The sequence below is a fragment of the Mercenaria mercenaria genome, chromosome 18, assembly GCF_021730395.1.
Source record: "Mercenaria mercenaria strain notata chromosome 18, MADL_Memer_1, whole genome shotgun sequence".
Taxonomy (NCBI): domain Eukaryota; kingdom Metazoa; phylum Mollusca; class Bivalvia; order Venerida; family Veneridae; genus Mercenaria; species Mercenaria mercenaria.
Window position 1 is genome coordinate 30,933,832 of NC_069378.1, and position 26,384 is coordinate 30,960,215.

Consider the following 26,384-nt stretch of genomic DNA (forward strand, 5'->3'; position numbering starts at 1 on the left):
GAATATAATAAAATCTATATAAAGATCCTTTGGAAGCACAGAATGCAACCAAGCAAAATAATAGTAGACTCGGTTTGATTGAGTCTGTTCATGAGAGGTAATGAAATATGCAACGCCTCTCACGTCCCCTAGCACCGGCTTAAGCGGAATTCTATAACAATGATATTGAAAGGACTCAATGATCCCAAAGGACCAGAAAATATAACAACACATTAAATAAATCAATATAGCTATTATATATCACACAAAGATTTTTCAGTTGGCACATTTTGTAGCATTCATAGGACGAATATTTAATGTAAGTATTGGAATGGGAGAGTTGGGTCAAATCAATATTCTATTTATAGATGTGTTTTTGACAAACAATAAGTAAAAGGAGAGCGGTGGTCTAGTGGATAAGGTGTCGGTCGCTCAATCCAGGGGTCATGGGTTCGATCCCCACTGGGGTCACGACCATGACTTCTCATATGACACAAGAACTGTTTATCCAGGAAGCAGACTCGAGAGTGGTTACAATAAGCTTGAAGCTTTCATCACAATCGAGCTAAAACAGAGTAGTATAAACTGAACAATAAGTATATTACTTGATTCTTTTTGCAGATACGTTACACACGTTCCTAACATCAATGTTATTTCTATTTAAACTGACCGATGATGAGGCTATTTTCTGACGCTCGTCTTAAAACTCATGCTGAAAATCACGGGTCTCAATATGAGAGATTTACAGAATGAAGCTGGCTAGAGGTAGAAAATGTCTCTTTGTGTGTGGGGAAAACAACATCTGTCCCAATTGTTTTAGGAATCAGTGCCCCTTTACACTATAAACTTAATATACATTTGATTTTTATTAACCACACGTTTACTCATAAGCCTATTTCATCTAAACCTTTCAATCTGTCTAGGTTGTATCGTCATCATTTGATTTGTCAAATTGTACATAGCAGCAATAAAACCCGAACGCTACGATTCCTATCCAATCCACTGCTGTCAGAAACATGGCGAAGTTGATAAAATGTTTATTCCACTCCTGTACATAGATTGGGCACTCATCAATCATCTCGTCTCTAAAACCTATTGTCCATACAGTTCCTGTAATTTAAAGTGGTTCCTTTTTTAGCATACAATGTCATATCATTAATGTGGTAATTGATTGGACAGAATATGCAGACATCATACGAAATATGCCAATTTTAGTCTGGCTGTGCTTTCACCAATCCTTAAACATTTTCCAACTTTTAAAACCGATGCTAATTAAAGAAACCCATTTAGTTTTCCAAAAATCATCGTACATTTGTTCGTCTGTATTGAACTTCAGAGCATTTTCTAGTCCCATGATTACTTTTAGAGTGCCTGTCATTGTTCAACTCACTCTTTATATTAATGTGTATCTGATGTAACGCATTTTCTACCATTCTGCTTAAAACTTCAAGGGCGGTTTCGTTTTTGGTTATAGCAGGACGGGTCAAGACAAATTTATGCTTTACTGCCATTTATAATAAACAAATCTACAACTGTATTTATTTGATTGTTGTTTTCTTATGAAATTACAAAATTATAAAATTTAGTGTCAATGATTGTCTCCTAACTGTAAACCTTACTCGTCTCAAGAGTCAACAAAATTTTGACATACGCATTAAAAATACAAATACTCGTAAATCATACATTCAGTTCACACCCATGTACAGTTACGTATAGAAAACTGTTCGATTAATGTATCAGATAATCTTTGGCCAGAATATTATTCATTTAAAAGTACTACCCAAACGCGTATAATAGCGTGTGCGTTTATTATCCTTTAGCCTGCTGGTGGCAAGTGATTCTGCCTTTGCGACCAGTGCAGACCAAGATCACCATGCACATCCATGCAGTCTGATCATGGTCTGCACTCTTCGCTATTCAGTCAATACATTTTCAGTATATATCCCTTCAAATAAAAAAATGGTATTGCCCAAATTGAATGATGGATCAGCCCATTATAGAAATTTAGCAGGGTGGTAAGGGTTAAAATCCAAAAGTACTTACCTATTATAAGCCATATGATTGAAAACAATGATTCTATGACGACATATACTTCTACAAAAAGATTGTCCATTGCATTCATTAGTTGCTTTTTACACCCTAGAAGCAACAGCATAAACCAGAAAATGAATCCGAGGCAGGATTTAACGAACAAATATTGTGCAACCCTTCTTTCCTTAGGACAATCAGATGATAGTTTTACAGCTCCTAGAAATTCAAATAAAATATGTGAAAAGATCCTTTGGAAGCATAGAACGCAACCAAGAAACAGAATACCAGTCTGTTCATGAGAGGTAATGAAATGTTCAGCACCCCTCAAGCATCCTAAACTAGCACCGGCTTAAAGCGGAATTCTATTACAGTAAAATAAATGTTCTTCAATATCCCAAGGGACCAGAAAATATAACAGCACTATTTGAACGTAAAGAGAATAATTAAGTAAGAAAACTTATTTCTGAAAGAAGGAACCATTAACAATGGTCACGTGCTTTTCATAATACTTAAAACAGTAAGTAGGTCTACAGTGCTATATGGCAAAAGTTATGAAATTCATCTAAAAGCTATTTAATTTGGTAAATTAAATCCAGTGTGTTGGCTTAAAATCTTGGATAGAACAGTATTCAAAGAAGTGCCAACTGTTTACCCACATATACACTGAAGAAATAGATTTTAATTCCAATACAGTATATTACCAAATGACATTAAAACGGCATGTCTGTGCCTTAAATGAGTCAAAGCTTCACATAACATGCTACTTGCATCGGATGAAAATAGTTAATTTGATACATACAATTACTTATGATATACCAAAATAATTACTATATACTCATAGGAAGAAATATAATTCAAAACTCTGACCCAGGTAAGGTGTTCTCCGGCAAAGACAGAGTTCATCTTATTTGTTTTTGATTTTTTAAGTCAAAGTTCGTCTGTCAATCCAATCGTAGTTTGCTTTTTATAAATGTGTTTTGGAAACATTATACATTGTCAATGTCCATGAATTATGCTTAAACTACGGAAAGTTTTCACAACTGATAATTGTTTTACATTGCAATTATTTGTCTCTATGCTATTCGGATACCTTTGCATGTCAATCGTTTCTCAAGAACTGTTCAAAGAAAACCAGTTTCACATACTTTCCATTTCCTATGTCAATTATTAGTATAAGCGCATTAAAGTGCAAAACACATATTAAAACATTAAAGCCTATAAAAGTTTATATTAAATGAAATTAAGACATTATTTATACAAGAACTGAAATAGTGTTCTATTTATACTGTTGAATGACTTACCGGCGACGAATCTAGAAAATGTTATAATCAGGAAAATTGAGGTTGTAACGGCCATAACTGAAACAGAATGTAGAAAAGAGAACTCGAAACAGCTTTAAGAAATAAAGATGTTATAACACGAAATGAACATGCGTAACGCTATTTTAGCATACTGTAAAAAGGCGTAGAAATGAATATTTTGTCTTTAATGTAATCAAATGTTCATGAAATGTCTTGAATTTCCGCTATTATTCATTTAGATTTATCTGTTTAGTAGTCAATATATGATAACGCTTTGCCATTGAACACGAACACATAAAAAGGTGTGTTAAAATTGTGTTAAAGTCAAAATCTCCCTCTCAACACAAGTTTACTCTGCTTTTAGAACACATCAAAACAAGACTTTTTATGCTGGAATATAGAGAATATAAGGTTATTCTATTTACCTTACCTTCTGATTTAAAATCATTTTTAATCAAAATTTAAAATTTACCACCACAACTTCTGTGTTTGCATTTTATTTTAAAATTAGTAAGTCCTCCAAATTACACACACATACTGCTTTGAAATAGGTCTTTAAATACCCAAATATTATAAAATAAAAGCGGAAAAACAAATGCCAACCTTGTGTTTTGTACCCGACCTCTTTGTACTGCTGAAGATGAATGAATAATATCAATTTACTACAATGTACCAAAATAAGTTTTATCGGAAGTTCAGTAACTGTTGTAAGTCGGATGCCCATTCCCACGAAGCAAACTCTAGACGTGACTTAGATTTATTCACGCCATAACGCCTCCAGAAAAATAAGCAATCGTTTCCTCGACGATTTCATTCAATAACATACCATTCCAGATGCAATATTCCTTGATTTAAGTACAGAAAGCTAAAATCCTGAACAAACGCTATAGATGAGGGATATCGCTTTGTGCGGAAGAGGTTGATACTTTCTTGTGTGAGAAAGTTGACTTAACGATTAATCGTATAAATAAGTCATTTTCTGTTTCTCCGACGGCTTCCGCTGTGGTATTTGCAAAAACGGTAGGCATACGCTATACATTAGTGACATGGTCTCACGTACTTAATAAAGGCGCGTTTAAAAATGCATAAATATGTCTTTATCAGTTTTTCTCAAAAACAAAAAGGGGTCGTTTTGAAAAAATAAAAATAAAAAGAAGAAATCCGGCAAAAGTTTATTCAGTCACTGACCGAATAAAGCAAAATTTATTCTACCCCTAGATTTTGTCCTCTATTTACGGATTAATGTTGTTGACGAACAGCTGTTTTTCTGTTGATACTTTTGTATTATATATAAATTTTGTATTTTTCTCATTGTCTTACGACAATAGATTTTAAGCTTACAATTTTGGTACTTGTGTAGAAAACTGCTTATCACTGTTCTGACACCTGTCCGGGTTAGTTCTGCAAAATATAAAACGTCATATGTTTGCAAAAACGTTACGATGTACAAAGAAAATAAAAAATGTATTTTTTTCACGATTTAGAACATTCCGTAATGCTAGACAAAAATTGTCATGTGAAATCATGTTATTGAAGTTTTGTCAAATAATAAAGAATGTTGCGCAACAGAAACATTTATAATTCGTACATCTTCATAAAAAGATCAATTGTTAGAATGGTTTTTAATGAAACATATTCCATTAAATATCCAGATGACTTTGACTGCCAAATTCAAATCTGTCCCACAAACCCTTAGGCTTGCTAATTCAAAATGTATATTCTGTGCCTATTTGAAAACTCCCACTAGAATAGTAGACTTTCAATTGATAAGTAAAGCTCTACATATTTAGTAAAATCAATATTAAATATAAAGAGGTATAAATATTCAGTGACTGTTACCCAGCCTACGTTGACCATGCTAAATAGATTCTGATTGTTTTGTTCTTTAAAGTACTTACTAAAATATTTCAAGAACGTAGTTTTGCATTGATCAAAGTCACTACCGCCTTCGGAAGTATTTCCGGTTTCCGTCGTTCTTGCTGCCTAGAATAAAAAAGAATTTTTTATTGCCCTATCTCTTTAAGCAATTAATTTTGTCTAGTTCATATTCTATAAATGAAGATTTTGTTTTATATCAGAACTTTGGCGAGCTTTTTTGGTTCCAAATCAATCATATTGACTCAATGACGAAGAAAGTTATAACATTATTTCAATTGGTCTCGGATTCTCTTCCTCGAAATAAAAGTACTCTTGTCATTATGAGTGCGGTCATGATTCCACTTGACCTCGAAAATAAATGTCACAATTGTAAGCCAATAACCTTATGCTGTAAGTCAATGCCCTAAGGAATCATCGTCTTACTTGTACTTTAAGTCATTGATCTCTGAATTGAATATCTTAATAAAACTGTAATACACTGGTCACAAGAACGCTACGAGCTCCGTACGAGTAGGTTTCCAGTCGAATTTCGGGAAACTCGTAGGGCGACTATTGTTGACTCAACCGAGCGTCGTACGGAGATTTTTAACTCGCAGAGGACTCGGGATCTCGGTGAAAATGTTTCCCCGAGCTCCCGAGTTCTATACGAGCTCTTAGAGATTTTTGAAGTCGGGAGAAGCTCGTAAGAGCCCTGTACAGGAACCGCATGGGCCCACGGAAGAGCCCGTACGGGCATTGCAAGATGTCCGTATGGATTTGGAAAACTGCAAGGCATGCCGATGCTCGTACGATTATCGCAGGGGACTCGCAAGGTCAACGATGTTCGAAAGGGATCACACGGCACTACAATTGACAAACGAGCCCCGCACGAATTCCTTGGTGATTCAAGGTAGTAAAAAAACAGGAATGCGTGGACACCGCACCAGTGCCGTGCGAGTGCCGTACGAACTCACGAACACCATACGACGTACGGACGGGTTCCTTGAAAGCTCTGCACAACTTATCTGTGATGCCCGTACGGATATCCTACAAGTGAATCCACTAAAGATCGTATGGAGCCCGTAGGTACTGTGACCAGACGCTACGATTGCACAGAGACCGGCATAATGAGTCTAAAATACTGAACTCGTACGATTTGTAAAACCGTACGGATATCGTACTTTTTTGTAACCGAGGTATTAGTCATTGACCTAGGAACTCAACGTTTTACTTGTGCTTTACGTCACTGAATTGTGCGTCTTACTTGTATTGTAAGCAATTGACCTCGGTTTTAAACGTCTTATATGTAGTGTATTTCAATGACCTCAGAATTAAACGTCCTACTTATATTGTAAGTCACTGACCTAAATTTGAACGTCTTACTTGTATGTAAGTCAATGACCTCGGGATTTAACGTCCTACTTGTACTTTAAGCAAAGACTTCGGGATTTAATGTCTTACTTGTACTGTTAGTCAATGCACTCGATATTTAACATCTTACTTGTACTGTAAGTCAATGACATCGGAAGATTCCGGAATTGATCAGCTTACTTGTGCCTTATGTTAGTGAACTCGGGATTGAACGCATTACTTGTGTTGTAAGTCAATGTCTTCGGGATTTAACGTCTTATATGTACTGTAAGTCAATTAACTCGGGATTGAACGTCTTACTTGTACTGTAAGTCAATTAACTCGGGATTGAACGTCTTACATGTACTGTAAGTCAATTAACTCGGAATTGAACGTCTTACTTGTACTGTAAGTCAATTGACTCGGGATTGAACGTCTTATATGTACTGTAAGTCAATTAACTCGGGATTGAACGTCTTATATGTACTGTAAGTCAATATACTCGGGATTGAACGTCTTATATGTACTGTAAGTCAATGCTTCGGGATTGAAAGTCGTACATGTACTGTAAGTCAATTAACTCAGGATTCAGCGTCTTACTTGTACTGTAAGTCAATGTCTTCGTGATTGAACGTCTTACATGTACTGTAAGTCAATTAACTCAGGATTGAACGTCTTACTTGTACTGAAAGTCAATGTCTTCGGGATTGACCGTCTTACATATACTGTAAGTCAATTAACTCAGGATTCAACGTCTTACTTGTACTGTAAGTCAATGTCTTCGGGATTTAACGTCTTACATCTACTGTAAGTCAATTTACTCGGGATTGAACGTCTTACTTGTACTGTAAGTCAATGTCTTCGGGATTCAAAGTCTTACATGTACTGTAAGTCAATTAACTCGGGTTTGAACGTCTTATATGTACTGTAAGTCAATTAACTCGGGATTGAACGTCTTACTTGTACTGTAAGTCATTGACCTCGTGATTGAACGTCTTACATGTACTGTAAGTCAATTAACTCGGGATTGAACGTCTTATATGTACTGTAAGTCAAGTAACTCAGGATTGAACGTCTTACTTGTACTGTAAGTCATTGTCTTCGTGATTGAACGTCTTACATGTACTGTAAGTCAATTAACTCGGGATTGAACGTCTTACTTGTACTGTAAGTCAGTTAACTCGGGATTGAACGTCTTATATGTACTGTAATTCAATTAACTCGGAATTGAACGTCTTACTTGTACTGTAAGTCAATTAACTCGAGATTAAACGTCTCACTTGTACTGTAAGTCAATGTCTTCGGGATCGAACGTCTTACATGTACTGTAAGTCAATTAACTCGGGATTGAACATCTTACTTGTACTGTAAGTCAATGTCTTCGAGATTGAACGTCTTACTTGTACTGTAAGTCAATTAACTCTAGATTAAACGTCTTACTTGTACTGTAAGTCAATTAACTCGGGATTGAATGTCTTACATGTACAGTAAGTCAATTAACTCGGGATTGGACTTCTTACCTCGGAATGACTCCCTGATTTAACGTCTTACTTGTACCTTAACTCAATGAACTCGGGATTGAACGTCTTACTTGTACTGTAAGTCGATGTCCTCGGGATTTAACGTCTTTGATGTACTGTAAGTCAATTAACTCGGGATTGAACGTCTTACTTGTACTGTAAATCAATGCCCTCGAGATTCAACGTTTTTCTTGTATGTAAGTCAATGACCTCGGGATTGAACGTCATTCTTGTACTGTAAGCAAATGACCTGGAGATTGAACGTCTTATATGTACTGAAGTCAATTAACTCGGGATTTAATTTCTTATTTGTTCTGTAAATAAATGTCCTCAGGTATGAACGGTTTTCTTGTACTGTAAGTCAATGACCTTGGGATTTATTGTCCTACTTGTATTGTAAGCAAATGTACTCGATATTTAACGTCTTACTTGTACTGTAAGTCAATGACCTCGGAATGACTCCGACATTGAACGTCTTACTTGTGTCTTAAGTCAGTGAAGTCGGGATTGAACGTCTTACTTGTTCTGTAAGTCAATGTCTTCGGGATTTAACGTCTTATATGTACTGTAAGTCAATGTCTTCGGGATTTAATGTCTTACTTGTACTGTAAGTCAATGTCCTCAGGATTGAACGTCTTTCTTGTACTTTAAGTCAATTAACTCGGGATTTAACGTCTTACATGTACTGTAAGTCAATTAACTTGGGATTGGACGTCTTACTTGTACTGTAAGTCTGTTTACTCGGGATTGAACGCCTTTCTTGTACTGTGAAATGGAATCGACATTGAACGCATTACTTGTACTGTAAGTCAATGAATTCGGGATTAAACGTCTTACATGTAATGTAAGTCAATTAACACGGGATTGAACGTCTTTCTTGAACAGTTAGTCAATGAACACGGGATTGAATGTCTTATTTTTACTGTAAGCAAAGAACCTTGGTATTTAACGTCTTACTTGTATTGTAAGTCAATGAACTTGGGTTTGAATGTCTTACTTGTACTATGAGTCAATAACCTCGGAATGACTCCGGAATTGAACGTCTTACTTGTACTGTAAGTCAATGAACTCGGGATTGAACGTCTTACTTGTACTATGAGTCAATAACCTCGGAATGACTCCGGAATTGAACGTCTTACTTGTACTGTAAGTCAATGTCTTCCGGATTTAACGTCTTACTTGCACTGTTAGTCAATGTCCTCAGGATTTAACGTCTTTCTTTTACTTTAAGTCAGTAACCTCGGAATGACCCCGGAATTGAACGTCTTCTTGTGCTTTAAGTCAGTGAACTCTGGATTGAACGTATTTCTTGTACTGTAAGTCAATGAACTTGGGATTTAACGTCTTACTTGTACTGTAAGCAAATGACCTTGGGATTTAGACTATAAGTCAATGAACTTTGGATTTAAAGTCTAACTTATACTTTAAGTCAATGACCTCTGAATGACTTCGGAATTGAACGTCTTACATGTGCCTTAAGTCAGTGAACTCGAGATTGAATGTCTTACTTGTACTGTAAGTCAATGTCTTCGGGATTTGACGTCTAACTTGTACTGTAAGTCAATTTCCTCGCGATTGAACGTCTTACGTGTATTGTAAGTCAATGTATTCGGGGTTTAACGTCTTACATGTAGTGTAAGTTATTTAACTCGGGATTAAACGTCGTACTTGTACTGTAAGTCAATGATCTTGGGATTTATTGTTCTACTTGTACTCTAAGGAAATGCACTCAATATTTAACGTCTTATTTGTACTGTAAGTCAATGACCTCGGAATGACTCCGGAATTGAACACCTACCTTGTGCCTTAAGTCAGTAAACTTGGGATTTAACGTCTTACTTGTACTGTAAGTCAATTAACTCGGGATTGAACGTCTAACTTGTACTGTAAGTCAATTAACCCGAGATTGAACGCCTTACTTGTACTGTAAGTCAATGACTTCGGGATTTAACGTCTTACTTATACTGTAAGTCAATTATCTCGGGATTGTACTTCTTACTTGTACTGTAAGCAAATGACAGTGACTGTGAGTCAATGACCTTGGAATGACTCCGGACTTTAACGTCTTATTTGTGCCTTAAGTCAATAAACTCGGGATTGAACGTCTTACTTGTACTGTAAGTCAATGTCTTCGGGATTTAACTTGCTACTTGCACTGTTAGTTAATGTTCTCAGGACTTAACGTCTTTCTTTTACATTAAGTCAATGACCTCGGAATGATCCCGGAATTGAACGTCTTCTTGTGCCTTAAGTCAGTGAACTCAGGATTGAACGTATTACTTGTAGTGTAAGTCAATGACCTCGGGATCTAAAGTCTTACTTGTACTGTAATCAAATGACCTTTGGATTTAGCCTCCTACTTGTACTGTAAGTCAACGAACTCGGAATGTTTTGTGCAACCGGAAGGCATTAAGTGTTTGAAATAATCCTCTGTAACTTATTCTGTCTGTACTTATATTCATAATTTTCATCAGATTCAAATTAATTTTGGAAACACCAACACCAGATGATCATGAGCATGCTGTCGGAACTATCCGTAAAAGTTTTTGTAGTTATTTGCTGTGTTTTGAACGTTATAGTATTACAACTACATATATCACCATTTAACTTAATTTAATCCTGTTAAAATGAATCTGGGCACACATCACCAACGTAAGTTTCTTTCGCTCATGTGGGTTCGAGTGACTTTTTCAAGACATCAAATATATTCCGAGTGCACGTGATTAGCCTAATATTACCAGGTATTTTCCCAAAACTAAAAATGCCAGCAATTTTAATGATTTCTATTTCAAATACATGCAAATATTTTAATTGAGCAGCACCATGAGAAAACCAACATAGTGCGTTTGCGACCAGCATGGATCCAGACCAGCCTGCTCATCCGCTCAATCTGGTCAGGATCCATGCTGTTCGCTTTCAAAGTCTATTGAAATTAGTGAAACCGTTAGCAAACAGCATGGATCCTGACCAGACTGCGCGGATTCGCAGGCTGGTCTGAATCCAGGCTTGTCGCAAACGCACAGTGTTGGTTTTCTAATGACGCTGCTCAGTTTAAGACATCAGTTAATTTGGGCAGTTTTCGACACACTTCGCTCGCAAATGAGAAAGGACCGGACAACTATCAAATGAAAAAGCTGTCATCTTGGTCATATTTCTTAATGATTTATTTTTTTGCGTCAACTAGCAATGGACAAAGTATGTTAAATGGTTAAAATGTTAAAATGAAAAACGTGGTATTAGATCGATTGGCTGTGTTTTTTTATTATAAAAGAACAGACTTCTATGCAAAAAAATGTGTTAAACAAACGATAAATTTTATTGCCTAATCCTAAGTTAGACAAATATTAAAGGCGTACTTTAACCGATGTTTGTTGCAGTTCGCAACATTTGTTTTTAACGGAAAGAGCGTAGGTTTTATTGAATTAAATGAAACGTTACTTGCCACTAATCTGATTTTTGCGTGTTCTTATATTTTCTGCTTTGTCGGTTGTCTTTAAACCTTACCATTTATAGTGAATACATTACAGCCGCTATTAATGTTTATGGCGTTATATCGCTCGTTAATAAACATTTTAACGAGGCAAATGTTCGCAGCAGCTTCCCAGCAGTAATGTGTGTCTTTTCGTGTACCATTAAGCCTGTTCAATTGTTTATGAAAAAACGTCATCTAGCATTATATTTGAAATTGAAATAGCACGCCAGTCGTACATTAGGTGACAATATCCGGAGGCAATAAACTTTGGCATCACAATATTGTCAATATTAATCAGTCACACCTTTACTATAGCTTTTGTCTCCTCTGATATCGATTTTCTGTCATATCGGTATGGGTTTCAAGTTTTCGCCTTCATTTCTTAGAGTGTTGTCCAATAAGCAGGTATATTAAGATGTTGATTAAAGGTTACAACATACTAGATTATGCTAATTAGCTGTTCATGTTTGATCTATATTAAATTGACATATTTCCAATGGCTGCAGCACACATTAGGACCAATTTCAAGTGTCTGTAACCAGGAAGGTCTAATATCAGCTGTAACTTACATTTTCATGATGAATATTGACAGTGCTTAACAAAAATCAAAAGAAAAGTAGGGGTCATGTTTGATACAAGGAAAATACTTTCATTCAAACACACAAACTGCGAAACCAGCTGAAAATGAGACCCCAAAATGTAGCGGTGGTCTATGATCTAAGTATACATGACAATTTCTGTCATGGTACATTTGTATTATTTCATTATGAAAATGCTACCTACATGTCAAGCATACATCTATCATGTGATTTTAGCAAAGAAATGCAAAGAAAATAAGTTAAATAGCTCTACGGAGCAAAAAAGCAAACTGAGGACTATTTGAATTCGCTATTATGCGACTACACTTTTTTCGCGCCATTTTCCTATTTAGTGTCTGTATGCATAAAGGCCTAGATTCACTACTACATAAGTGCCCCCACCTCAAATCCAATAAACAAGTCCCACCTTATCTGCTGCTTATCAGCGATTATGTAACAGTAGCTAATTGATGGACAATTAGCACAGCAGGGTTCCCACTGGATCATGAAGATGTGTGCAATGGCGTTGAAAGAAATTAATTTTCCTTTAGTGGATGCAGAATAATAATAATAATATTAATAGTATTATATATTATCATATTATTAATATATTAATTAAAAGGATATCTAAAATGATAATAACAAATATAAACAAAGCATAAACATGGTAAAAATAACAATAATTTTGATAAAACACATGTATAGTGAAATTTCACACTTCAGACTTTCCTATTATTTGTATGTGTATTAAGCATTATATATATGAAGTGTGAAGTGTGAAGTTTGAACTGTGAAGTCACCACCGGTCTTTCGTAGAAAACTCAGTAATTTCCTCGTATCGGCAAATAGTATCTGCCATGTATAATTAACTACTCTGGTGAACTAAAGTAAATAAGTTACTTTGTGTTCAGTATAATATACATAATCTTCCGTGGTCTGAAGGAATGAAGGCCAATAGTTTAAACTAATGAAGCCATTTAATGTAATAAGTGTTTAATTACGTGATATTTTTTTTCATTTTTCACATAATCATTGCGTTATACATCAATCGGTGAAAATACTTTGCTGTTTAATATATAAAAAAGTTTTCCAATAAAAACTTTAAGTACATGTTTCAAATTCCTCCCTGGCTGCATTCAGTAATAAAATGAACCATTTAGAGCTGTAATAGTCCTGTTCAATAAGGTTGTTACTTCCCTTGCGTGAGTTGTCGTTATTTATAAAAACTACTTCCGTTGAGCAAATAAAATCAGAAAATGGCGACGAACGAAGGGATTGATGAATAAATTGTCTTTGACAAACATTCAGTGCGTGAATAGAGGGTTTATTGAAGAGATAGAGGGACACATGTGCCAGGAAAAAGGCCATAATTAATAAAACGTGCTGAAGGACATATTAAATTAGGTACGAGGCCACTTTGTGAAATACATATAGAGGACGATCAACGCTACAAACAACGACAATTAGAACTTTTTAAATTTGTACTCCTCTTGGAGAGAGTATGAAGGGACATTCCGTTGAAAGGATCTAATTTGTGTTTGGAATGAAATGCTGCCAAAATTAATTTCATTCTATAAAGTTCGTATTCATTCATGAGTTGTTTTCAGAGTGTGTATAACGGGGAAAATCTTTGTATTAAAGTTGAAAAAGACTGAATACTTGTCAACAACCACTAACATGTAAATGTTAAATTTCATTATGTCTTTCTGTAAACAATGTTTCAGTGGCTTGTTACTAAATACTTAACTGTCTAACTTTTGAATTATAGATTTCTATGTGAACAATTAAATGTCATAAAGTAGTAGGTGCGTTGAGATTATTTTAGCAGCTTCTTCGTCCTAAAATGGAACTTACCTACATACTAATCAAGAAGAGCTATTCCGTCCCTTAGATAGTTAAAATATTTCGCCGAACACAATATGACATATTATTTTCCTTATATTTTTTCACAACTAGTTGACTTTTTTTCGTGAATTTGAGAGAATTCTTGAAATAGTTTTTAACTTTTTAAAACAAAACCCAACAATCGTCAAATGAAGTAATTTCAATATCACTGAGATGGCATAATGACTGGAGGGTTAGCTCATGATCAGTGTATTAGCTGTTAAAAAATGGCATGAAAAGGACTATCTACAAATTAAGCGAATTTTTTGTCACTTTGGAAAAAGGTCCGGTACCGACTGAATTGGGAAGAACTGCGGCATATATAAAGAAGGAAAACAATCGCTGAAATTAATATTTCACTATGAAATAAAACTTTGTTTCCCCTCCTGCTGCCTACTACTTAAAATGCTACAGTCTAAAATGTTTTGGCGAGCAGGACTAAATCCTTTTCTAAACTTACTAGATGTTCAAAGTTCAAAGGTAGTGACTGGTTTAAAATATATACTTACATTCGGATAAGTAACTTAAGGACAGTACGTCTTTAGGTCAAAGTGATAAACGTGGCTGTTTAAATGAGGTTCAAACTATCATGAAATTGAACACTGGAAACTGACTGCTTTAACCAGGTTCACTTAGGGAACAACGGTCTTTCTGCATATTAACAATTTTTAATCCTGTTGAACAATTTTTCTAATGACAGGTAACTGCCTCCAGCAGGGTGTGCGAAGGGGCATATTTTTCATTGTTCAAAAAACTTTAGTAACAAACAAACTCTATTTCTTAAATTAAACATCTTAAGCATTTATTCAGTGAATCAACAAAATATTTACACATATGTATACACATGAAAACTTTCGCACCTTTAATTATTTCTAATAATTTTACATTTTGTCAAAGCGACTTATTAATACTTTTAGGTGAAATTTAATTCACATGTTGACACCAGAATTTACATGCTCTCTCGTAGAAATATTACATATGATGTTCCAATCTGTGAAATGTATTTCAATTTTAAACTGAAACAATCAAGTATCCGCTCTGTAAGTCTGTAATACTTTTGAAATATTTAAGAGGAAATCCGCACTCGCTTCACTTTTTAACAATGTTTGGCATTTATTTCAACTTCTTTAAAAACGGCCTTTCTCAATATCAGCTATACATGTATTTTATGAAATTTTGTTTCTAATAAAATCAGTAAGGCTTAGAATTTTGCTTCAGATCTTGCATAAAACTTGGATATCAGGACACTTATGATTTTAATTATTTAATATTACAGTCAAAGTAACAGAATTTCTCACATAATTGATAATTTAAGATTAGACAAGATGACATGTGTTTACACTTTAATCAATTATTATATAAACATGATAAATATTCAATTTCTGTCAACAGATTGTTATCAGCAATTTGTTTATGCAAATTCGGTTAATCATGTTTACTCCCCAATATTTTGAATGTATGCTGATCTTATCATTTAACACTGAAGAGTTCACAAGGGGAGTAATAAATCAGGGGAGATAACAACCTTTATTGAACAGGACTTATAATAGTCCTGTTCAATAAGGTTGTTACTTCCCTTGCGTGAGTTGTCGTTATTTATAAAAACTACTTCCGGTGAGCAAATAAAATCAGAAAATGGCGACGAACGAAGGGATTGATGAATAGATTGTCTTTGACAAACATTCAGTGCGTGAATAGAGGGTTTATTGAAGAGATAGAGGGACACATGTGCCAGGAAAAAGGCCATAATTAATAAAACGTGCTGAAGGACATATTAAATTAGGTACGAGGCCACTTTGTGAAATACATATAGAGGACGATCAACGCTACAAACAACGACAATTAGAACTTTTTAAATTTGTACTCCTCTTGGAGAGAGTATGAAGGGACATTCCGTTGAAAGGATCTAATTTGTGTTTGGAATGAAATGCTGCCAAAATTAATTTCATTCTATAAAGTCGTATTCATTCATGAGTTGTTTTCAGAGTGTGTATAACGGGGAAAATCTTTGTATTAAAGTTCAAAAAGACTGAATACTTGTCAACAACCACTAACATGTAAATGTTAAATTTCATTATGTCTTTCTGTAAACAGTGTTTCAGTGGCTTGTTACTAAATACTTAACTGTCTAACTTTTGAACTATAGATTTCTATGTGAACAATTAAATGTCATAAAGTAGTAGGTGCGTTTAGATTATTTTAGCAGCTTCTTCGTCCTAAAATGGAACTAACCTACATACTAATCAAGAAGAGCTATTCCGTCCCTTAGATAGTTAAAATATTTCGCCGAACACAATATGACATATTATTTTCCTTATATTTTTTCACAACTAGTTGACTTTTTTTCGTGAATTTGAGAGAATTCTTGAAATAGTTTTTAACTTTTTAAAACAAAACCCAACAATCGTCAAATGAAGTAATTTCAATATCACTGAGATGGCATAATGACTGGAGGGTTAGCTCATGATCAGTGTATTAGCTGTTAAAAAATGGCATGAAAAGGACTATCTACAAATTAAGCGAATTTTTTGTCACCTCGGAAAAAGGTCCGGTACCGACTGAATTGGGAAGAACTGCGGCATATATAAAGAAGGAAAACAATCGCTGAAATTAATATTTCACTATGAAATAAAACTTTGTTTCCCCTCCTGCTGCCTACTACTTAAAATGCTACAGTCTAAAATGTTTTGGCGAGCAGGACTAAATCCTTTTCTAAACTTACTAGATGTTCAAAGTTCAAAGGTAGTGACTGGTTTAAAATATATACTTACATTCGGATAAGTAACTTAAGGACAGTACGTCTTTAGGTCAAAGTGATAAACGTGGCTGTTTAGATGAGGTTCAAACTATCATGAAATTGAACACTGGAAACTGACTGCTTTAACCAGGTTCACTTAGGGAACAACGGTCTTTCTGCATATTAACAATTTTTAATCCTGCTGAACAATTTTTCTAATGACATGTAACTGCCTCCAGCAGGGTGTGCGAAGGGGCATATTTTTCATTGTTCAAAAAACTTTAATAACAAACAAACTCTATTTCTTAAATTAAACATCTTAAGCATTTATTCAGTGAATCAACAAAATATTTACACATATGTATACACATGAAAACTTTCGCACCTTTAATTATTTCTAATAACTTTACATTTTGTCAAAGCGACTTATTAATACGTTTAGGTGAAATTTAATTCACATGTTGACACCAGAATTTACATGCTCTGTCGTAGAAATATTACATATGATGTTCCAATCTGTGAAATGTATTTCAATTTTAAACTGAAACAATCAAGTATCCGCTCTGTAAGTCTGTAATACTTTTGAAATATTTAAGAGGAAATCCGCACTCGCTTCACTTTTTAACAATGTTTGGCATTTATTTCAACTTCTTTAAAAACGGCCTTTCTCAATATCAGCTATACATGTATTTTATGAAATTTTGTTTCTAATAAAATCAGTAAGGCTTAGAATTTTGTTTCAGATCTTGCATAAAACTTGGATATCAGGACACTTATGATTTTAATTATTTAATATTACAGTCAAAGTAACAGAATTTCTCACATAATTGATAATTTAAGATTAGACAAGATGACATGTGTTTACACTTTAATCAATTATTATATAAACATGATAAATATTCAATTTCTGTCAACAGATTGTTATCAGCAATTTGTTTATGCAAATTCGGTTAATCATGTTTACTCCCCAATATTTTGAATGTATGCTGATCTTATCATTTAACACTGAAGAGTTCACAAGGGGAGTAATAAATCAGGGGAGATAACAACCTTTATTGAACAGGACTATAATGAACCGCTTTACAAAAAATACCATTTTGGGTAATGGCTAAACAAAGTAATAATAAATACCTGACAGTCGGCAGTAGATGGCTGTACGCTCCTTCCTCCGTATGTTTGGATGCTTGGTAACGGCTGAGACGGAGAAACGTATGTTGGCAGGTTCTGTGTTTGGCCTCCACGTAACGGTGCGTTTTGAGAGGATGGATGATTTATCTGTGAGTTTTGACTTTGGGGGTGTTGGGGCTGGTACGGTTGGTAGGGTTGGTTAGCGTAATAGTATTGTGATGGAAGTTCTGGGAGTTCTGGGATAGGCTGAACAGGTGGCAACCTTGAAGGCGCTGGCTGCAACGGTGGAGCAGTCGGCTGAAGGGGTAGATGAGGTCCTGTAACAGAAAAGAGAGTTGGTGCATATTAAGCTTCCTGTATAAAGCTAAGTATCAGTATCAAACAAGTCTAGTAGCTAAATTTCATAACAAATGACTAGTATAATGAAAATAACTGTAGCACCGAGATCATATCAAACAAAATAAAATCTCAAAATGAAATATTTTAGCAAAGAATAAATTCTGGACACAAAATGACGTCAAAGTTTACGATATATGTCGCGTGGAATGACTTAAACAAATAATGACACAATTCGAGCCACCTTTAACGATTGTTCGGCATTAATAAATCTTTCAATATCTTAAAATATAATTTATAATACACATCACAGTTAATATATCTATCTAGATTTTAAATAAAGTATACGCATTGCAAAATCGATACTTATCAAGGAGTATGGCTCCTTTTTGGATTTACTGATTACAGCGTTCCAAATGTATCCGTATCGAACGCCGGAGCTGTCTTACGTTAGATGAATATGAGATATCGCCTTCCGTATACCCTTATTTAGAATAATGTCGCAGATATATTGAATTTTATATTTACAATACCTTGTTATGGTTTGGCTCCTGTGTGACTTCAAAATAAAGGATTACCTGTCTCATGTGTAGGTACATTTATTGTTGGAATATTTGGCACCTCTGAGGATGACAGAAACCTTTGCATAGTTATGTTGATAGGGAATCCATTTGGTGGAACTGTGTGTATCACACGGCATTCTGGACATTTTACACTGCCTCTAGGGAATAATAAAAGAGTACAATACAACAAATTCCGAGATGATGTCACTTTATTACATACCTGAAAATATTTTCCATTGAGTTTCAATGTACCGCGATCGTGCAATACTTTTCCATATTGACGTGGAACGCTTTCATATCGGACGAGGAATGTTTTCTTAACATTGTAATGGAAAGAATCGCGTGATATCCATGGTGTCCACGCGCACGTTGCGACAATAGGTTGACGTCATTTTCGCGAAAAATATTAATGCGCGTCAGTTTGATTTGTTTATTACATTTTCGGAGAAATTCTTTTCGTATTTTTCCTGTCTTTCGTTACATAACGATAATTTATACATAAATTAATTATTCGATAGTGGGTATGTAATAAAAAGGTTATCAACTTTGTATGCGGATATATGCACTCGTTCTTTCGCGGATAATATTGCGATCCTAATGTTGCGCAATATTACCGCTGCAGGACTCGTGCATATATCCACATACAAAGTTAATAACTTATAAGTATGATACTTTACAATGAATGCACTGCAATAATATGATGACACATGCTCTGTTCATAATGTATTTTCAATCACCGTGTACTAACCAAATTACACAGGGTGTGCGGCGTCATTAATGTTTACATATTGACGTGTAAACTTGATATCAGTGTATTGCGTCAGTAATAAAGTCATTTTAACGTAAGTCGTTTCAAAACATAGTTCAGTTGCAGCGACTTTTTGGAGCCAAAAGAATAAATTATATTCTTTTTAAAGTATAAATAAAAGGAGATTAGTATTAAATGAAAATAATAACTATTCGACAAAAATGCTGACGTCTTTTTCGTACTACCTTGTAGAACTGGGTTTAAAATAGTCAACCTGTCCCCTACAATACAATGCGATACGATACGATACGATACGATGCGATGCGATGCGATGCGATGCGATGCGATACGACACGACACGACACCACACGACACGACACGACACTAAACAACACACTATGATACACAACACAACAAAACAAAACACAACACAACACACCACAACACACTATGATACTCTTTGATACAAAATGTAACATTATATATTATATGATTTGCAACTTCGTTACAAAAGTAATTTACCCCTCCCCCGACAAAGGATGCACGATGCATTTAAATGAAACTGCATTGGTACTCCTTCTTTAGCACTGGAAATAACACCCATTTTAAACTTTGCATTGATTTTAAAACAGGAGTCCATCCATTTATTCTTGATTTTTTTATATCGGTTCATAATGTGTGGATCAATATTTTGTAATAGTTAGAGTCTCACGTTGACTTTGTACAGTGCCTATGACGGAACTTTAGCTGATGGAAATATTTACTTTATAGAGCTTTCTTTCCCATTGATATACAAAATGTATATATTGATTACTTTTCAGGTATTTTACCTTTTCACCAGATGCACCACGCGTATAATCTTTATGAGAATGTACAAACTACTTCGATAAAAGTGTTTTCGAAACACAGCATCAAAGCTTTATCTCCAGTAAAGTAAACGTTATTGTTTGACTAATGAGCTGAAGTAAAAGCTGAAAATATTCACGCAGGACATACATAGCCATTTAAAAAAAAAGATTTTAAAAAGCTGACTTTGTAAAAATTGGTTGCAAATTCAAACAACCTATGATCAGTTCATAACGGCTTATTGTAGATTGAGCGTATTCTTGGATGTTTTATCTTTGCTAATATTATCTCAAATTCGGAATATTCTGAAGCATGTAGCTGTATCATGTTCTAATACACAGACTTTCTTGTTTCGAATCCTTAACGTCGCAAATAAAGCTGCTGAAAATGAAATAAAAAATGAAGCCTGAGCGAAAATCACCAAATATATTGTCTATAAAATTTACAATAACATCCTCATAGACAAGTGCAAAATGAGGTATTGGTCCTTTTACACGTACCAACACTGAACAACCAATTTGATAATGATATTACGAATCGTAATCAGTCCGATGTAAACTAAAGCATTAATTTTATGAATTATAGAACATCTATCATCTTATTGCACATCTTGATTAAACTTAAACTGACAAATGTGTGTGATTTACATCAAAATAATTTGAGTTTAGATTTAATATGTTCGGAACGGAGCTGTACATAACAGTACAGTACACCTTAACAAAGTACAGGAGACAGTACAGAAAGTACAGAAAAACGCAAACTATGTCAAACCACTTCAAATCAGTTTTATTCTTAAACTAATTTAACATATTTTAGCTATAAATAGTTTCACTTTTAATAGCTGTCACGACACTTGCCCCTACGTAGTGTTACAATTATGTTTGTTTCTGAGGACCACGTAGATGCAGATCTTTGACTGCTTTTAAAAACAGGTTTTTTTTGTTTCAAAAAATTTGTTCTTTTTAATAAACATTTTTTGATGAATGACATTTTGACATTCTTTTACTCTTTCAATTTTTGTTATCGCGTAATTTATTATTTACATTAGATGTTTTATTTTTAAATATTTATAATGAAATCTGCTTAAAGTAATCTAATTTGACATGGGTTCTGTAATAGTGTTGTGTTTGTACTGTCAAATGTCATCTATGATTTATTGGCTTCAAATGTAATGTTTAATGTGTTTTCTGCGACCATTCATTTATTTTCTAGAAGCATAACAAAATACCATTTTTCAATAACATGAGTTCACAGATTTATTCTCTTAATTAAACTTAAAATGACTGTATTCGTAACGCATTTTCGATGTTGTCACGTAAACGGATCAACAACACAAGCTGGTACATTTAAGGTAGTTTTAAGCAAAGAAGATTAATGATGATTATTGAAAAGAAACGTCATCAAAATTTAAATACTTAAAGCCACAATAAAGGTCCGGAATAAGATTTATATTTCTCCAAACCACGCCAGTGTCGTCAAAGTTATAATGTAATTAATTAAATCCTTTTTATTGAGGATATTGTAATGTCAAATTATTTAGTCTGTTCTTTACATAAAAATGACCTTTCCCACAAGGGTCAGTTACCTGTAAGTAAAGAGTTTCTATTTAGAAAACTCAGAGGGGTGCATGGTGTTTCTTTATGTGTATCGATAGAACATTAATGCTATCGTTCAATATTATTCAATTTCCAATAAATAAGTGTACAACCTTTGCTGAAAGGTTATGAACTGTTCATTTACTTGTCGACAAAATGTATGTTGCTTCAGTTAGAACATTCTGTTAATAGTTTGAGTGTAAATACCCGAGGATCGACAATGTCGTTTGGTCTAAATTGTTTCTGTATTTAATAAAATAAAACGTTGGAAAACCAAAGGTCGCCAAACACGACATAAATGACAATATTGCAGACCCGGTTTGATTGAGGCTGTTCATGGACGGTAGTGGAAGTGCAAGCTACCGTTCACGCCCTCTCTCCCCAGGTTGTGCAGAACTCAGCATTAACACGTGCTATAAGTACCAGAAAGTAAAACTAGTACCTGATATTCTAAAAACTACATTTGCACACGGCAATTACGGCTTTAAGGTGTTTTTCTTGCTCTGTACAGCTAGTTAACTTTCTTTCTTTTCATTTTCCATGATCTATATCCTACAAGTACGTTATTATGAAAGGGCATTTTTATGAAATAAAGCGCTCTAAACAAATGTAAGTACACTTTTGTTACATTTTACTTGCCTATTGAATTTTTGAATTTCTATTAAGAGAGAGGACATAGAATGGCAATCGACATTTTCCATGCATTTACTTAATATAATAGGCACCGGTTTCTTTTTGCCACGCCGGTATTTAGCAAATTCAGCCTATATTTATACGCGCTTCAGAAATATGAGAGCTGTTTTAGATTGTTGTATTTACCAGACTTGTTTTGTTCAAAGTTAGTATGAATTTATTTCATATCAGTACTTGTTTGTTTGTATGAAAAGCTGGCATTTGCCATGGCAAATCGGTCTTTTGCCATGGCGAGAAATTTCGTCATTTTGCCATGGCAAATTATTTTCTTATTTTCTGAAAAACATGTTTTCTCTATTTCTGGACATATTTACAATGTAGAATTAATAACTTTTTAGAACTTTATCTCATTTTTTAAAAATTTTGCCATGACAAATATTCTCATTGACAAAAAAAAAACATGACAAATTGCAGCTTGACAAAATACAAAAAAACAGTTGTTCTGTCGCTTTAGCACGAGACGTATGTGGGAACGCTAAATGATATAACATCGTCAAAAGATACAATTGACGTTAAATGATATAAAATTGACGCTAAATGAAACAACAACACTAAATGATCTAAAATCGAAGCTCTTTAAATGTTTGTAAACTTACGGTAAATAAAAAAGATATTAAGTTACAAAATTTGATGCTAAAAGATATTAATTTTATAGGGTTACATGTATAGAGAATTTAGTATTCTTGTTTGGCAATTTGGCATTGTGCGGACGTTAAGTAGGGCACACGTTGCTTTCTGTAAAAAAACTATGTGTATATACGTCATTCGCCGATTATAATCTTAAATGTTTGTTTAGAGCATCTTTGCATCTTTACACAGGCTAAGATATAGACTGTGTTAATGGTGGCCGCAAATGTTGATTTTTTTTCATGGTGCGGCTCAATATTATAAACTTTGTACAATTAGCTAACTCACAGGAGATGTAATACTAGGTAAACACGAGAACTGGTTTGACTGAGTGTAAAATACCAGTTTGATGTCGATGAATGTGTTGGTTTTGTAATTTTAGTAAGTGTTGCAGTGAAGTTCCTGATGTTGTTGTTTTCCTGAGCTCAAAATAAAAGATTGTTGTTAAGTATGTTTAATTATTCAACTTTTCGAGATTTCAAACCTTTTTATCATGTCAAAAATGCAAAATTCACATTAAAATTTTATTTGTGCAGAAACGTTATTTTGTGACATTAGACTGCCAACGTTTTAATAACATTGTTTTTTAATTCCTTACAGTAAAAGACCACCCCTGAACAGAGACCACCTGGCTCTAAAGACCACATGTTTTGTTTCCTATTACAGTGTTTTTAACCTGTGAATAAAGACCAACTCCCAATAAGACAACATTTTCGCTCTCCCAAGGGTGGTCTTTATAGACAGGTTTGACTGTAAATAAGAATGTTGATGTGTCATGATTTGATAAAGAGTATATGGAAGTTTTAAATTCGATGTTAGTTTTTGAGTCACGGTGTTTAAATATGAGTTATGCCTTCAGTATGCCTCGGTTCTATGTCATCTGGTAGAAATACGTGTGAAGGGGAAGATCATATTCTCAAGGTTCAAATGTCATATCATCAGGTGAATACTTGGTGAGCAACTGGGGACCTTTCACTTAGGTCCATTTGTTTTTAAAACAAAAAGCTCACAGAACATACAGTTCAAATAACGTAATGGTTGTCACACATAACTATAAGCCAGATAGATGGCTTCCACGAATGAAAACGTAAAATGAGGTCTTTCAGGAAAAGAATGATGGCTGCACGGCCCGAAAGAATGAATGGTAGTGATGTAACTAAATATTCCCGCTAAATATAAACATTTCACGTCATGTAAAAGAACAAATGAGAAAAAAGTCGAATCAAGTTTTATTTATGCTTATGAAATGCATCAATTTCATGCTTACGAACTGCATAAAATGGTTGTTTATTTAGCGACTGAACTGTCTCTGCGGGTTGTTGTTTTTTCACCAGCGTTTCTATCATCGCTTTTATTGTTTTATTATATACTATCGCTGTTTGAACCATAGAACGCAATATTGCATTTAAATAAAGGCAGTGTTATTTCAAAGACCGATTTACCAGAAATGTTTATTTGGTTTCCTTAAAGACAATATGTAAACTGCCGAACTGACAGGCACATCTATAGCTGTCACAACCGTTACAAAAAGTACAAAACTGTGACATTTATCGGTTTAAAACCGATACTTTACTCGTCATCAAACCATTCCGCATGTTACTCTGTGTATCTATTGAAGATAAAATGTAAGAGTAGAAATGCGTTAAATCAATATTAAATTGTTAATAACGGCTGTAGATAATATTGCAGTTTAATAATGAATTGAATAGAATAATGCGCGTGTTTCGGTTATCTTAAATTATTAAAAGAAACGATTTGTATTCATTTTTGGTATTGATAACCACGAAAGGGATATTGAATTCTTGATCGTTTATCAGTTACATATAAACAGAAATACATTTTAATAAAGACAAACTGTGTCATTTAACTACAAGGGTTTGTTTAAGCGAATTTAAACGCTGAAAATACTGCATTGCTTAATGTGGTATTATAAAGTATACATGAACATTCTAAATGTACTCACTCTTAAGTATTAAAATATTGTTTATTGCATGTATTAGCCTTCTAGCTACCAAAATATCAAAATGAAAATAAGAAAATTCTACTTCTTATAAACTTATAAATTCTTAACGAAAACATGTTGATAAACTGTATTTTGTAACTCTCAGAAATATGTTAACCTTTTTTGTTTTTACAAGTACCAATATATTCGGACATTCGACAATAGATCGGATACATCTGCTTTAAAACATTAAAAGATCATAAATATACTACCTATCGTTTAGTCCTTCAAGACAATTAGCACAAAATGTATGTTGGCAGGGCAGTACTTTTGGTATGTTGAATCTGTCAAAGCAAACAGGACACTCCAATTCCTGCTCTAGCCTTTGTGACGTCATTTGTTTTGGAATCTATATTTATCTAATGAGAATATATTTAAGTAGTGCACTATTACTTTAAGTACATCCACTGCCTATAGAATATGTGACGTCAGTCTTTAGGTCTCTTTTTTTATTTAAATAGTACACTATTCCTTTAAGCGTATTCACTATCTAAAAATCATCTGTGACGTAATTTATGTAGTTTTCTCTTTCTCGTACATTGAGCGGTTACAGTTTACTATTTTGTGGTAACATTTTTAAATCTAAACAATAATCATCCATGCTTAATGTCTAATGTTTTATAAAGCAGACAATATCCTACGATTTAAATTATCTCAATTGTACAAACCCTTACGGAATGTTAAACCCGGATGAATAAACAACGGGTAGTTCAATACAGTCGATCGATTTTTGATTACAATATACTGTCACTCGGTTCAGTAAAACTTTAAAGTTAGTTGTTTAAATAAATATCGCTTCAATACAGCTCATTATCAAATAGAATTCTGTAAGACGTGTCATCCATTCTTATCGCTTCCTGTGTTGTTCGACCAAAGTATGGCAAATGTATTAATATATGTACTTTATTTGGGGAATACTTTTTTGTCTTCTGTTTGTTTTGGGTGTAACGCCGTTTTTAAACAGTATTTCAGTTATTAACGGTGGGCAGTTAACCTTACTGCTCGTATACTCTGTACCAGTACAAACCTGTTCACTGCAAGTAACTGCCAACTTCCCCACTTAAATCAGAGGTGGTTGACGAATGATACCAGACACAATGTCTTTTATTAAATCGACACGGAGAACTTACGCCACGC

The 26,384-nt window shown here is 34.2% G+C and overlaps 1 protein-coding gene across 2 annotated transcripts; it reads right to left on the reverse strand.

Moving 5' to 3' along the window:
- Window positions 1–217: 217 nt before the first annotated feature.
- On the reverse strand, window positions 218–25,937 carry LOC123538799 (uncharacterized). Of its 2 annotated transcripts, XM_045323180.2 has the most exons (8): window positions 25,460–25,937; window positions 18,752–18,894; window positions 17,841–18,154; window positions 5,210–5,294; window positions 4,653–4,712; window positions 3,312–3,368; window positions 2,023–2,226; window positions 218–1,089 (listed from the first exon to the last, which is right to left on the reverse strand). In XM_045323180.2, the coding sequence occupies exons 1-8, from the start codon at window positions 25,582–25,584 to the stop codon at window positions 899–901; spliced, it is 1,179 nt and encodes a 392-aa protein (XP_045179115.1). In that variant the 5' UTR covers window positions 25,585–25,937; the 3' UTR covers window positions 218–898. The 2 variants fall into 2 exon arrangements, with proteins under 2 accessions (XP_045179115.1, XP_045179116.1); XM_045323181.2 differs by lacking the exon at window positions 2,023–2,226.
- Window positions 25,938–26,384: the final 447 nt, after the last annotated feature.